At 45.5% G+C, this 15,207-nt stretch overlaps 1 protein-coding gene across 3 annotated transcripts in view; it reads right to left on the reverse strand.

Annotated features, from left to right (window-relative positions):
- TOP2B (DNA topoisomerase II beta) overlaps nt 1–15,207 on the reverse strand; it is a 90,011-nt gene that overhangs the window by 35,178 nt on the left and 39,626 nt on the right. For all 3 annotated transcript variants that reach the window (XM_044293178.1, XM_044293177.1, XM_044293179.1), the window contains exons 15-23: nt 15,075–15,180; nt 9,851–9,960; nt 5,425–5,517; nt 5,229–5,343; nt 4,751–4,872; nt 4,522–4,670; nt 4,199–4,430; nt 2,425–2,559; nt 2,009–2,209 (exon numbers count right to left, since the gene is read on the reverse strand). In XM_044293178.1, coding sequence (XP_044149113.1) covers nt 2,009–2,209; nt 2,425–2,559; nt 4,199–4,430; nt 4,522–4,670; nt 4,751–4,872; nt 5,229–5,343; nt 5,425–5,517; nt 9,851–9,960; nt 15,075–15,180 — 1,263 coding nt within the window. The remainder of the gene's footprint in view (nt 1–2,008; nt 2,210–2,424; nt 2,560–4,198; nt 4,431–4,521; nt 4,671–4,750; nt 4,873–5,228; nt 5,344–5,424; nt 5,518–9,850; nt 9,961–15,074; nt 15,181–15,207) is intronic.

The following is a 15,207-nucleotide window of genomic DNA, read 5'->3' on the forward strand; positions in this document are numbered from 1 at the left end:
TCGCCCCTTCAGCCACTGGCACCGCAGTGGCAGCAAGCTGGAAGAGGGGCTTGGCGTGCGGGCGACCCCCTAGCTGGCGGGATGTAGGGGAGCCATTGCTGCCCAGATCCTCCTATTGCTTCTGTGGGGGAGGCAGCAGTGCAGATAAGTTGGCACTGGCGCAGCTCAACCCCGGGAGAGCAGAGAGGTCTAATGCGTCTCTGGTATCCCTAGGAAAAAATAAAATAACAAAATTAGAAGAAAAAGTAAAAATAACAAGGAGAAAACAGCCCTGCAGTAGCAGGGAGTGTCTTGCCTCCTTGGACACTAAGCTAAAACTGGGAGCCTCTATCTCCAGGCTGAGGGTATAGCTGATGGAGGAGGGGCTTAACAGTTTTACTTAGTGTCACGCCTCCTAGGGAGCTGAGCTATACCAAGGTCTGTGTCCCCCAAGGAAAATGGGCGAGAAATCATATGTACCCTAATCTAGTACCAACAAAACTGCCACCCTATCCCGTAGTTTCTAAAATGGGGTCACTTTTTTGGAGTTTCTACTCTAGGGGTGCATCAGGGGGGCTTCAAATGGGACATGGTGTCAAAAAAAAACAGTCCAGCAAAATCCAGCCTTCCAAAAACCGTATGGCATTCCTTTCCTTCTGCGCCCTGCCGTGTGCCCGTACAGCAGTTTACGACCACATATGGGGTGTTTCTGTAAACTACAGAATTAGGGCCATGAATAATGAGTTTTGTTTGGCTGTTAACCCTTTCTTTGTAACTGGAAAAAAAAATATTAAAATGGAAAATCTGCCAAAAAAGTGAAATTTGGAAATTGTATCTCTATTTTCCATTAAATCTTGTGCAACACCTAAAGGGTTAAAAATGTATGTAAAATCAGTTTTGAATACCTTGAGGGGTGTAGTTTCTTAGATGGGGTCACTTTTATGGAGTTTCTACTCTAGGGGTGCATCAGGAGGGCTTCAAATGGGACATGGTGTCAAAAAAACCAGTCCAGCAAAATCTGGCTTCCAAAAACCAAACGGCGCACCTTTCACTCTACGCCCCGCTGTGTGGCCGTACAGTAGTTTACAGCCACATATGGGGTGTTTCTGTAAACGGCAGAGTCAGGGCAATAAAGATACAGTCTTGTTTGGCTGTTAACCCTTGCTTTGTTAGTGGAAAAAATGGGTTAAAATGGAAAATAAGGCAAAAAAATGAAATTTTCAAATTTCATCCCCATTTGCCAATAACTCTTGTGCAACACCTAAAGGGTTAACGACGTATGTAAAATCAGTTTTGAATACCTTGAGGGGTGTAGTTTCTTAGATGGGGTCATTTTTGGGAGGTTTCTATTATCTAAGCCTCACAATATGACTTCAAACCTGAACTGGTCCATAAAAAGTGGGATTTTGAAGATTTCTGAAATTTTTCAAAATTTGCTTCTAAACTTCTAAGCCTTGTAACATCCCCAAAAAATAAAATATCATTCCCAAAATGCTACAAACATGAAGTAGACATATGGGGAATGTAAAATCATCACAATTTTTGGGGGTATTACTATGTATTACAGAAGTAGAGAAACTGAAACTTTGAAATTTGCAAATTTTTGAAATTTTTTTGGTAAATTAGGTATTATTTTGTGCAAAACAAAAAAAAATTTTGACTTCATTTTACCAGTGTCATGAAGTACAATATGTGACGAAAAAACAATCTCAGAACGGCCTGGATAAGTCAAAGCGTTTTAAAGTTATCAGCACTTAAAGTGACACTGGTCAGATTTGCAAAAAATGGCCTGGTCCTAAGGTGTAAAAAGGCTGTGTCCCTAAGGGGTTAAAGAAGTGAATGTGGACAGCATGTTTCGGGCACTTAGATTTCAACATTTCTGATCCTTTGTTGTCCTGGGAGATAAGCTGCTGCTAGATGTGTCTCTCTACTGAGTACACAAGCAGGCTTGGCCGACGACTATCTATACTAGCGTAATGTTAAGAGCAAAAAAAGCTGAGTAATGAGAAAAGGAAACAAGAAAACCTACCATAGAATTGCAGGTAAGCGAGGTCTGAAGCTTGAAGACTTTGTGCAAGCCAGCAGCTTCTGCTTGCGCCAGTTTTTCTTCTGTCATTTTCACAACAAATTTCACAGTTGTATCAGTGTGGTACTCCTTGTAGTCTGATATCAGAGCTGGAGTTTTCTCTGTGCCATTAAGCATAGGCTCAAGAACCTGCTCCTTGTAAACCTATTGAGATATCATGCATTATTAAACATGCAAGAACAAGAATAAAGTACTCAAATACTGCTTGGAACCCAACTTCTATGAGCCAAAATGAGGAGCAGCTCTGGAGTGGTTACCACTGTGGTGGACTTAGCCTGGCCATATATTACATCATTAGCTATTCGATTTAATGAAAAAGGCAAACAAGACAAAACTATTATACATGCACGTCCACTAACCTGTGTCCACGTTCTGACTGGGAGCTCTGTAATTTCTATAGTATTCCGGTCAAGGACAAAAATCTCTCCACTCATAGCGTACTGGTTTTGGCCCAGTTCCTGAATTGCACCCTTGAAGTTCTTGTAGCTAGGAAGCTGCAATATTGACAAAAACCTAACAAATAAGACACCAAAACATACAACTGCTTTCCAGAAAACAGGGGAACATCAATCACTGTTCTAGCTCCCGCTGGTGACAGAATGGAAGAAAATGTCTTAACTATTGACCTGACATTGTCCGACATTAAAAAGTTGCCCCTGCACTTCACCCCTTCCAGAAGGTCAGGGGCAGACTGGACATAGACCCTGCAGGAAAATTTACTGGCGGCCTAATACACAGGGGACTGCCCAAGATCTTCTCAATACCGCTGGCCGGCTACAGGGCGATCTGATGCGCTCAGTATTTATTAAGGAGTTATCCAATATCAATAACTGCGATGCTAGGGAGGCCTGTCCCTGTCCCCGCCTGCCATTGGCTGCCCCCCACCTACCAAAACAGGATGTTTTTATCCGTGTACTGCTGCAGCTGGGGCGGTAGCATTTTATGCTGGTCTCAAGTATTTGGTCCTGTGGGGATACAGTATTGCTGGCCAGCCTATTTATGCAGGCCCTGTCTTCTGTAAATTTACACACCTACAATGTATGGCCACGTTTATGATTTTTTATTCTAGGGCCACTTTATGTTCCCAGTCCGCCCCTGCAGAAGGTAGTTTACACTCCCCTCCATCAGGAGAAGATGTCAGCTCCAACAGCACACTGCAATGCCTGGGACTGGAGACAACTCTGATCCCAGGTGTTGGAAGTGGCTGTCACCAGGATCAGCCCTATTAAACCATACTGCCTAGTAGAGCTCATCACGCTGATTAAAACAATACCTTTCTTCTGTCTGTATGTTAAATAGCTGCAGAGATATCTGCGTTTTATTTATATGCAAATGAGAAGTTCAAGAACCAGGAGGCGGGGCTGAATCCTTTCAGTGCTGCTCTGTAACACCCCCTGTGCTCTGCACACTCCCCCCTCCCCTTGATTGACAGGGCTAGACATGCTGAGGGCAGAGATGTGATCTATCATCTACATATCATATACTCTATGTACTTTAGCTTCACCACACTGAGATCTGTTCAGAAAGCTAAAATACATATTACTGCTTTATTCACAAGAACAATATAGGATTATAAAGACAACAGTAATATGTGTTAGCTTCCAAGCATAGAAAAAACATGCATCTCTATGTGATCATGCTATAGCTTGGTGGTACATTTACGGTTTTGCATGTAGAGATCTCAGATCTCAAGTAAAATGCATTGAGAGGACTCCGAGAGTGTGTGTGAGAACGAGCACCCTCTCAATGCATTTTACTACTGGTTTGTTGGAGCTCAGTGTCATACTGCAAGAGAGTATGAAGATAAAAATGACAATCGGACTCTGCATCACTTCTAGTTTGGGAGTGTTTCAGAGCGGACAGATGCCCTTTAACAGAAGCACCGGGAGCCTTCCTGGCTTTGTGTCAAACAGACACTGCAAAACGCAGAGTGAATCCGCCCCATGAAATACAGAGGAATAAAAGGGCACTAGAAAGGCAAGGGCTAGCATAAATTTGTAGCACATAAAAATAGCACTGCTACTTAATCATATGCATAAGTGACTGAAAATCTAGAACATATCGCGGGTGTGGTTTAGATTCCGACAATTGTTGACAATGACTAGCAACTTTAACACAGGTACGACGATTTACCATTTGGTGTGGATCCAAGCCATCCAACATTCTCTTGATATTGTTGACAATCTCTCTTGTGTCATAATTGGGCAGTTTACAAGCCCATCCAGTGCCAATACCTTCAGCGCCATTCACCAAAACCATAGGAATGATGGGCATGTACCACTCTGGCTCCACTTTCTGGTTGTCATCATACAGGAACTTAAGTAAATTATCATCCACATTTGGAAAAAGTAATCGGGCCAACGGACTGAGGAATAAATGACGCACAGGTTACATATTTTCATTTCCACAAACACAGAGCAGTGTCATTAGAGGGCAGATTAGTATTTGCAACTAACCTTAACATAGTGAAAATGTAACGCGGGCTGGCAGCATCTTTGCCACCGTGTAACCTTGTGCCAAACTGACCGATGGGCTGCAGTAAGCTCACATTGTTACTTCCCACAAAGTTCTGTGCCAGATTAACAATGGTCATCATCAGGGCTTGCTGTAAAAAGGAAGGTTTATCATAACCGAGGGATATTAGAAATTGGAAGGAGTCAGCCCAGACTTATACACGGCACTTACCTCCCCATGGTGATAAGCAGACATTTCAGCGACAGAGCCGGCTAGCTGGGCTACTTTCACTTCACGCTTATCATTTCTTTTAAAACATGTGAACAACACTTTTCTTTGGCCAGGCTTCAGGCCTAGTCAGTGAAACAAGGGTTTAGTCAGTGAATGGGACACAGAATGCAGATTGTCATAATTTATAATCCCAGCAATATGAACGTTGCACCCGGTAGAAGGAAAAAAGATGAAAATAGTGGAAACGGACACCAGTGACTTATAACGGGGGGTCTGATGGGTTCCGTCAATCTGAGCAGAAATAGAAGTTCTCTACAAAGCACACATCAAATCATAGCCACTCCCTTTATTTACGACCTTTCAGTCATATAGAAAATAACTGTCCCAAAAACATAACACGTGATATTATACTAATAAAAATGACATTTAATTTGGTCATTTATCCCCCAAAATTTCAGTCTAGACAAAGAAAGCTTACCATCAACCAGAGAAGGAATGGATCGTTCATTGTCAGAGTTGGAGAACAATATCAGTTCCTTGTTAATGAAGTCATTGAAACTTAAGTGCTTTGTGGCAGTACCATACAAAAATTGCTACAAAAAGACAAAAATATCCAAATAAGAAAAAGGAAAGTAACAGTCAATCGCTCTATTCTTCTCCATCATATATGTTACCTCTGGCAGGCCATGCAATCGCCGCTGACGTCTGTCCTCCATGAAATTTGTCAGCCATTCTTTTCGGTCATCAATTTTCTTTTTGCTGAAAGCCTGCAGGGTTTTTGTAATAGAATGGAATCAGAAACTCCTCGTGACATATATGGGGGGAAAAAAAACCTAACAGGAGAACGTAGGCTCTACACTTCCCTAACAAACTTAAAAAAGGAAACTGACTTTTTTGTCATGTTAATATTAAGAGCATGGCAATTCTAAAGGGTACTTTTTGATGAGCATTTGTCCCTTGCATAAATGACCCTATGTAAGTGGACATAGTGACTTAAAGCAAGCAGTCTTGCCACCACATTAACATTACACCAAAATTAAGCCTCTATGCAAATGGTGGGTGGAGGGGAACACTGTTACTTTGTATTCAGAATCATGTGCTTGGTACCCCTAACACTTAGCTGTAAAGCAAGGCAGAAGGAACACATGGATCCTGTTTGGGTACTGAAAAAGGAGATTTTTTTTATTTTTATAACATACCAGTAAAATCTCTTTCTCGCTCTTCATTGGGGGACACAGGAACCGTGGGTATAGCTATGTCCTCTAGGAGGTGTTGACACTAGTAAAAGCTGTTAGCTCCTCCCCTGGCAGCTATACCCCCTCCAGCCTGGAGAGAGCTTCAGTTTGTGTACAAGCAGTAGGAGAAGCAAGCCAACTAAGAAAAAACATGGAACATCAACCATGCCGAAAACCCAACGGGGTTCTAACCAGCAACAGCCACAGCTGTGGTTGAACAATAATAATGGGTGGGTGCTGTGTCCCCCAATGAAGAGCGAGAAAGATTTTACTGGTAAGTTATACAAAAATCTCCTTTTCTCGCCCATATTCATTGCTAAGAGGAGATCAGGGAGTCCACACCGCAAGCTTCCGGATCCCTTGCGCGGGAGAGGAAGGAGGGAAGCTTCCGATTGAGCCTTGAGGCCATCAAGTCCACGTCGGGATGACCCCAACGGAGACAGATCGCCTCGAAAACCTCCGGGTGAAGGGAGCACTCGCCCGGATCCATTGTGGTCTAGTTTGGAAGTCCGCTATCCAGTTTTCCACACCCGGGATTGTAGATTGCTGAAATTGCCGGTACATGGGCCTCCGCCCACCGCAAGATCTCGGCAGATTCCCGCGTCACCGCGAGGCTGTGTGTTCCCTCCTGGTGGTTGACGTACGCCACAGCCATGGCGTTGTCCGACTCCACTCTGAGACGGGGCGACCCCTCAGGAGGTGGGTCCAGTGCCGGAGGGACAGAAGAATCGCCCTGAACTCCAGGACATTGATGAGGAGCTTGGACTCCGACCGAGACCATGTGCCTTGGACTGTCCTGGGAGGGAACACACCTCCCCAACCCAGTAGACTGGCGTCGGTGGTAACAACCGTCCAGGAGATGGGAAGGAAGGACCTTCCCAGAACTGGAACAGACAGCCAACAACAAAAGGGCAACCTCATCTGAGGAGAGAGGTGGATGAGATAGTCCAGGCTCTCAGAAGATTTGTCCCAGGAGGACAGGATCGCTCTCTGGAACGTGCGAGAGTGGAACTAGGCAAAGGAAATTGCCTCGAAACAGGCAACCATCTTCCCTAACGTCCTCATGCAGAGTCGAATGGACGGAAGTCTGCAGTCGAGAAGAACCCTCACAAAACAGTGTAAAGCCAGTCGCTTGTCCGGAGGAAGGCGAATCCGTGCCGCGTCAGTGTCTAGAAGCATACACAGAAAGACCAATTGTCTGGAGGGTGTCAGAGGACTTCTGAAGGCCGACCAACCACCCGAAGCGTGCCAGGGCTTCCAGCGTGATCTGTACGCTGTTCGATACCTGAGCAAAGGAGGGGGCCTCGATGAGGATGTCGTCCAGATAAGGCATAAGGAAGATGCCTCTAGAACGGAGCAGGGCAAGAAGAGGGGCCAGGATCTTTGTGAAGACCCGAGGTGCGGTTGCCAGACCGAACGGGAGGGCGACAAACTGATAATGATAGTCTCCTATCGCAAACCTCAGGAAGCGCTGGTGACTCCGCGAAATGGAAACGTGGAGGTATGCGTCCTGGATATCTATGGCCAAAAGGAATTCCCCCTGCTCCAGAGAAGCAATTACGGAACGAAGGGATTCTATCCGAAACCGCTGGAGACGGACAAACTGGTTTAGGAGCTTGAGGTCCAGGATTGTGCGCACAGAGCCCTCCTTTTTGGGGACCACAAAAAGATTGGAATAGAACCCCTTGAACCTTTCTGATGGGGAAACAGGGGAGATAACTCCCCGATCCAGAAGAGACTGAATGGCCTGGGAGAAGGCGGCTGCCCGCTCGGGGGCCCCTGGAAGACTGGATTGAAAAAAAAATGTCTGGGGGAATTGACAGAAACTCGATGACTTATCCCGAGGATACAAATCTCGAGTGCCCAAGCGTCGGAGACATGGGCCCGCCAGACGTCCTGGGAGAGGAGACTGCCCAGCACCCTGTTGGGCGGGGGTGCACCTTTAGGCTGAGGACTGCTTAACCACAGGAGGTCGAGCGGCCTGAGGTCTGGGACACCAAGAGGGCTGTGACCGAAAGGACGGTTTCTTACATCAATCTTGGGGAGTAAACCCACGGTGGAAGAACCCGTCAAGGGCGGGAACCAGCAAATCAACGAAAGGGTCTGCCATGTGAGGAACCCCTAATGTGAGAAGCCCTCTTGACTCTAGGCTGTGAAAGATGGGTGCTCTTGTCCCCCGTAGCCTCAGAAATAATTTCATCCAGCCAAGATCCAAAAAGACGGTTGCAGGCAAAGGGAAGTCTGACTAAAGAACGCTTGGAAGTCGCGTCCGCTGCCCACACCTTCAGCCAAAGCTAGTGGCGTAAGGTGACTGCAAGTGCCGAAGAGCGCACGATGAGGGCACCAGCATCCAGGGAGGCCTTGGAGAGAAACTTCCCCACCTGGGGACGCTTTTGTGAATGCCGTGCGCTGACGCAATCACCGGGGGGATGGGGCGCTCTGGAGGGTGCATCTGAGGGAGGTGCAGGCCGCGCCGGCAGCAGATTCTCAACAAAGCAACCCACTATAGATGGGGTGGATTGGGAGATTTGAGAGGGGGAGCAGCGGTATAGGCTGAAGAGGGGGGGGGGGGGGGGTCTGACAAGAAGTGCAGACAGAATCCTGTTGCCCGCAAGGGAATTTTACCTGACATATAGCGCAGGCATAATTGACAGCTATTAGACACGGAAGAACCCCAGAGGGATCAGACATGGTGTAACCAGGAGATATCTAAGGCTGGAGGGATACAGTGACCTGAGGAGAGGAGCAACAGCTCTTACCGGGACCAGGAGACACCATCCGAGAAAGTCTGGAGAGAACTGGCTGAGCGCTGAGGCGGGAAGAGAAGACCCCGCAGCCTCAGGTCCTGCACCACTCCAGAGAGCCATTGCGATGTGCGCGCGTCCATTAACCCTCGCATTGCTGGAATCGCACCCTCGCCGTGTCCCCCTGTGCCAGGGCAGTGCAATAAAGCAGGCAGCCGCCCAATTGTATCTGGGAGCAGAATAGCCGCCGGCCCTAGTCTTGGAGTTGCGCTTGTAAGCTCTCCAGTCTGAGCTGCTAGGCTCCGTCCACTCCCAACCCGATGCGGCCCATGTCTGTGTCCCAGCGTTGCTGAGGAAGCACAGGCTGCCGCCGCCGAATAATAAAGACACCTTGCCTGGTCTTCTGCCACTCCCTTCAGAGTGGATGCTAAGATGCCCTTCCATGGGAGGGAGGTAGATAGTGCAGCCAGAGCGGGTGAGTGGCGACGGCATCTACTTATCTGTCCAGCTGCCATCTTCACCCTTCCTCTAATCCAGCAGGGTCACCTCTTCAGCTACTGGCACCATAGTGGCAGAAAGCTGGAAGAGGGACTTGGATGGGTGACCTTTCAGCTGGCGGGATGCAGGGGAGCGAGGCTGCCCTGGTCCCCTTGTCTTCTTGTGGGGGGAGGAGGCAGCGTGGCGGACCAACGCTGGCTTGCTCCCCCAGGAGAACAGGGAGGCGAGGCGACAGCCTATTCCAGTCTGAAAGGGAGGGGAAAAAAATAAATAAAATTTATCTTCAGGAGCTACCCTGCAGCAGGGAGGTCTTGCCTCCTATTGACACTAGAAAAAACGAAAGCTCTCTCCAGGCTGGAGGGGGTATAGCTGCCAGGGGAGGAGCTAACAGCTTTTACTAGTGTCAACGCCTCCTAAAGGACATAGCTATACCCACGGTTCCTGTGTCCCCCAATGAATATGGGCGAGAAACCACTGACATTTCACCAAACAGGACAAAGAGCAGCAACTGTGCATCATATAGCATATATAATATGCAATTGCTGCAATAAACAGATGTAAATATACACATGCATGCAGACACAACAACTAACGTGCATTAGTTATGACCATATGGTTCTTACCAGCGTAATGGCAGCATCATCCTCTGGCCCAGCATATCGGAAAATAATTCTATGTCTGTCCATGTCTGCAAAATACTCCTTGGCCTCCTTTGAAGTACTCGTACCCAAACCTGAACAACGGAGAACATTCTTCATAAGTATTTCTTTTGTAAAACATTACTATAACTGTGTCTTGTTTATTTTACTCACTTAAGTAGCGCTGACATATTCCGCTGCGCTTCACAGACATTATCATTGCCTATCTCCATTGGAGCTCACAATCTAAGGTCCCCATCAGTATGTCTTTGGAGTGAAACCAGAGTACCCAAAGGAAACCCACCAAACACAGGGAGAACATACAAATGCCATGATGATGTTGTCCTTGGTTTGATTTGAACTTAGGACCTCAGGGAGGCAAGGCGCCAATGCTAACCACTGAGCCACACAGCATTATTTAATCTAGTATTTTATCGCAGTTACTAAATAAAATGGACCTAAAACAACAGCTCAGTTTTCTCCATAAGGACAACCATTAATCCCACAACGCCTTTAAAAAGTATTCTTCATACCCCTTGAAATTTTTCATTTTTTCACATTACAACTAAACTCAAACGTATTTGTTTGTGATTTATGTGATAAACTAACAGAAAGCGGCAAGTATGTGTAAAATGAAAAGAAAATGATACATAGTTTAACATTTTTAATAAATCAAAATCTGAAAAGTGTGGCATCCATTTGTATTCAGCCCCCCCCCCGCACTCTGATACCCCTAAATAAAATTCAGTTACTCATTTTCTTGAGAAGTAACCTGATTAGTAAATAGAGTCCACCTGTGTGTAATTTATTGTCAGTATAACTATAGCTGTTCTGTGAAGGCCTCAGGCTGAGTTCACACATCAGTTATTTGGTCAGTTATTGTGAGCCAAAACCAGTAGTAAAGCCTACCCAAAAAAGGTAGAATGGAAAGATCTGCACCTGTTCTGGGCTTTTGACCCGCACCTGGTTTTGGCTCACAATAACTGATGGAAATAACTGACTAAATAAGTGAAGTGTGAACTTAGTGTTAGAGGTTTCTTAGTGAACATTAGTGATCAAACAGCATCATAAAAACCAAGAAACACACCAGACAGGTCAGGGATAAAGTTGTGGAGAACTGTAAAGCAGGGTTAGGTTATAAAAAACAAAACAAAAACAAAAAACACATCTCTGTGCAATAAATCATCTGAAAATGGAGTAAGACATGGCTGTCCTTCTAAACTGACAGCCCAGGAAAGGAAAACACTAATTAGAGAAGCAGGCAAGCGGCTCATGGTCACTCTGGGGAAGCTGCAGAGATCCACAGCTCAGGTGGGAGAATCTGTCCACAGGACTATTAGTTGTGTACTCCACAAATCTGGCCTTTATGGAAGAGTAGCAAGAAGAAAGCCATTTTTGAAAGAAAGCCATAAGTCCCAGTTTGCCACAAGCCAAGTAGGGGGACACGGGAAACGTGGAAGAAGGTGCTCTGGTCAGATGAGACCAAAGTTTAACTTTTTGGCCTAAATGCAAAATACCATGTGAGGCGAAAAACTAACACTGCACGTCACCCTGAACACCATCCCCAACGTGAAACATAGTGGTGGCAGCATCATGGTGTAGGGATGCTTTTCTTCACCAGGGACAGGGAAGCTGGTCAGAGTTGATGGATGGAGCTAAATACAGGGCAATCCTGGAGGAAAACCTGGTAGAGGCTGCAAAAAACTTGAGACTGGGGCGGAGGTTCACCTTCCAGCAGGACAACGACCCTAAGGCCCCTTTCACACGGGCGAGTTTTCCGTGCGGGTGCGATGCGTGCGGTGAACGCATTGCACCCGCACTGAATCCTGACCCATTCATTTCTATGGGGCTGTGCACACTAGCGGTGATTTTCACGCATCACTTATGCGTTGCGTGAAAATCGCAGCATGCTCCTCTTTGTGCGTTTTTCACGTAACGCAGGCCCTATAGAAATGAATGGGGTTGCGTGAAAATCGCATGCATCCGCAAGCAAGTGCGGATGCGGTGCGATTTTCACGCATGGGTTCTAGGTGACAGTCTATTCACTGTATTATTTTCCCTTATAACATGGTTATAAGGGAAAATAATAGCATTCTGACTACAGAATGCATAGTATAATAGTGCTGGAAGGGTTAAAAATAAAAAAAGTTAACTCACCTTCTCCTCTTGTTCGCGTAGAGGCCGGTCTGTTCTTTAGCTGTGGCTGAAGGACCTTTGATGACGTCAGATCACATGCTCCATCACCATGGTGATGGACCATGTGATTGGAGCATGTGATCTGACATCACCTCAGGTCATTCAGTCCATAGCTAAAGAACAGACCGGGATCTACGCTAACAAGAGGAGAAGGTGAGTTAACTTTTTTATTATTTTTAACCCTTCCAGCACTATTATACTAACCATTCTGTATTCAGAATGCTATTATTTTCCCTTATAACCATGTTATAAGGGAAAATAATACAATCTTCAGAACATCAATCCCAAGCCCGAACTTCTGTGAAGAAGTTCGGGTCTGGGCACCAAACATGCGTGATTTTTCTCACGCGAGTGCAAAACGCATGACAATGTTTTGCACTCGCGCGGAAAAATCGCGCATTTTCCCGCAACGCACCCGCCTCTTATGCGTTGCGGGAAAATGCGCGATTTTTCCGCGCGAGTGCAAAACATTGTCATGCGTTGCACTCGCGTGAGAAAAATCGCGCATGTTTGGTACCCAAACCCGAACTTCTTCACAGAAGTTCGGGCTTGGGATTGATGTTCTGAAGATTGCTATTATTTTCCCTTATAACCATGTTATAAGGGAAAATAATACATTCTGAATACAGAATGCATAGTACAATAGTGCTGGAGGGGTTAAAAAAAATAAAAATTAAAATTTAACTCACCTTAGTCCACTTGATCGCGAAGCCGGCATCTCCTTGTGTCTCCTCTGCTGATGAACAGGACCTGGGGTGAGCTGCTGCATTAAATAGACCTTTGATGACATCACTCCCATCATCACATGGTAAGTCACATGATCTTTTACCATGGTGATTCACCATGGTAAAAGACCATGTGATGACCGGAGTGACGTCATCAAAGGTCCTTAACCTCTATTTAATGCAGCAGCTCACCCCAGGTCCTGTTCATCAGCAGAGGAGACACAAGGAGATGCCGGCTTCGCGATCAAGTGGACTAAGGTGAGTTAAATTATTTTTATTTTATTTTTTAACCGCTCTAGCGCTGTTTTACTATGCATTCTGTATTTAGAATGCTATTATTTTTCATTATAACCATGTTATAAGGGAAAATAATAATGATCAGGTCTCCATCCTGATCGTCTCCTAGCAACCGTGCGTGAAAATCGCACCGCATCCGTACTTGCTTGCGGATGCTATGCGATTTTCACGCTTCCCATTCACTTCTATGGGGCCTGCGTCGCGTGAAAATCGGACAATATAGCGCATGCTGCGATTTTCACTCAACGCACAAGTGATGCGTGAAAATCACCGCTCATGTGCACAGCCCCATAGAAATGAATGGGTCAGGATTCAGTGCGGGTGCAATACGTTCACCGCACGCATCGCACACGCACGGAAAACTCGCCCGTGTGAAAGGGGCCTAAGACCTCTTTCACACGAATGATATGTCAGAATGCATTCAGGAAGTGTTCAGTGAAACTCATCATTTCGCAAGCAAGTTCAGTCAGTAAATGCATTCAGTGTTTCAGTGCAATCCGCTATGATGCATTTTTTCACACGTATGAAAAAAAAAAAAAAAATGAAGGTTTATAAACATCTAGCAACCATCAGTGAAAAATGCTTTGCATCTGGACTGCATCCAGAATAAATCCAGATGCAATGCATTTTTCACCGAAGCCCCATTTACTTCTATGGTGCCAGGCTGTGTGAAAAACGCAGAATATAGAACATGCTGCGATTCTCACACAACGCAGAAATGATGTGCACAGACCCATTGAGCCAGGATTCAGTGCGGATGCTAAGCATTCACTTCACAGATTGCAACCGCGCGGAACTCGTGTGAAAGAGGCCTAAACATACAGCCAGAGCTACAATGGAATGGTTTAGAACAAAGCATATTCATGTCTTAGAATGGCCCAGGCAAAGGCCAGACCTAAATACTATTGAGAATCTGTCACTTAAAAATTGCTGTTTACAGACGCTCTCCATCCAATCTGACTGAGCTTCAGCTATTTTGCAAAGAAGAATGGGCAAAAATGTCAGCCTCTATATGTGGAAAGCTGGTAGAGACATACCCCAAAAGACTTGTATCATTTTCTTTTCACTTCACACATACTGGCTACTTTGTGTTGGTCTATGACAAAAAAAAAAAAAATTATGGAAAAGTTCAAAGGGTATGAATACTTTTTCAAGGCACTGTACACCACCAGGTAAGTTTAAATTACGTTATATTCCTAGATCTAGGATTTTGGTTGTGGGTTTCAGATAGGGTTGTTTCTTTTGTCTGGTATCGACCTTGATACCGGGATTTGCCTTTTTTCGATACTAGGCTGCTCTCAGCTCGCTAAGTGTTCTCAGCAGCACAGGGGAGAAGAAAGCACTCCTTCCTCCCTGTGCTGCTGCTACCAAAGAAGAGAGGGGCAGGCGCACTGCACCACCAATGAAGGTAAACGTTGAATACAAATCCAGGAGGTGGGTGCTGGCGGGGAGCTGCAATCAGCGGCAGTTAACCGCTCAGGTGCCGCACCCACCTCCTGTATTAAATGCTAATTATCATTAGTGGGATCGGACTGTTCTATTATGGGCTGGACGTTCCATAAAATGCGGAATGCACGCAGCTTTCTTTTTTTTTCTTTTTTTCGCGTGGTATCGAGTATCGCAATAGTTTTTTATGGTATCGAAACTGAATCAAAATTTTTGTATCGAAAACAACCCTAGTTTCAGAGTGGATTCAATGGCGAAAACCGGGCTGAATCTTTGCTGAAAACCGCCTACAACTGTTTTCAATGGAAGGATGCTGCGCAGTTCATGAAGCCTAGGGTTTTTGACACATGGAAGCCTGCTTGCGGTTTAGCTCCATTCTAACGGTTTCTGACGTCGCTTACCAAATCCTCTGCGTGAACCTACCTTTATTGTGAAAAATTTTTTAACGTACTTTGGGTGCGTTAATATGTTTTTAGAAATAAGGGACATATACAGTATGTATCTAGATGACATTTCCTGATACTAGTCTCACAGACCATACACACCTTTGTAGTACTTTATCTTCCATATTTTCTGGTTTTCAATTTGTTTTTTCCATTCATCAAACTCGGGAATACTGTAGAATGCCATCTCTTGCTTATTTTTTGACGCCTTGCAAAACAAAGACATTCACTAGTT

This window comes from Bufo gargarizans, chromosome 5, assembly GCF_014858855.1.
Source record: "Bufo gargarizans isolate SCDJY-AF-19 chromosome 5, ASM1485885v1, whole genome shotgun sequence".
Lineage (NCBI taxonomy): Eukaryota > Metazoa > Chordata > Amphibia > Anura > Bufonidae > Bufo > Bufo gargarizans.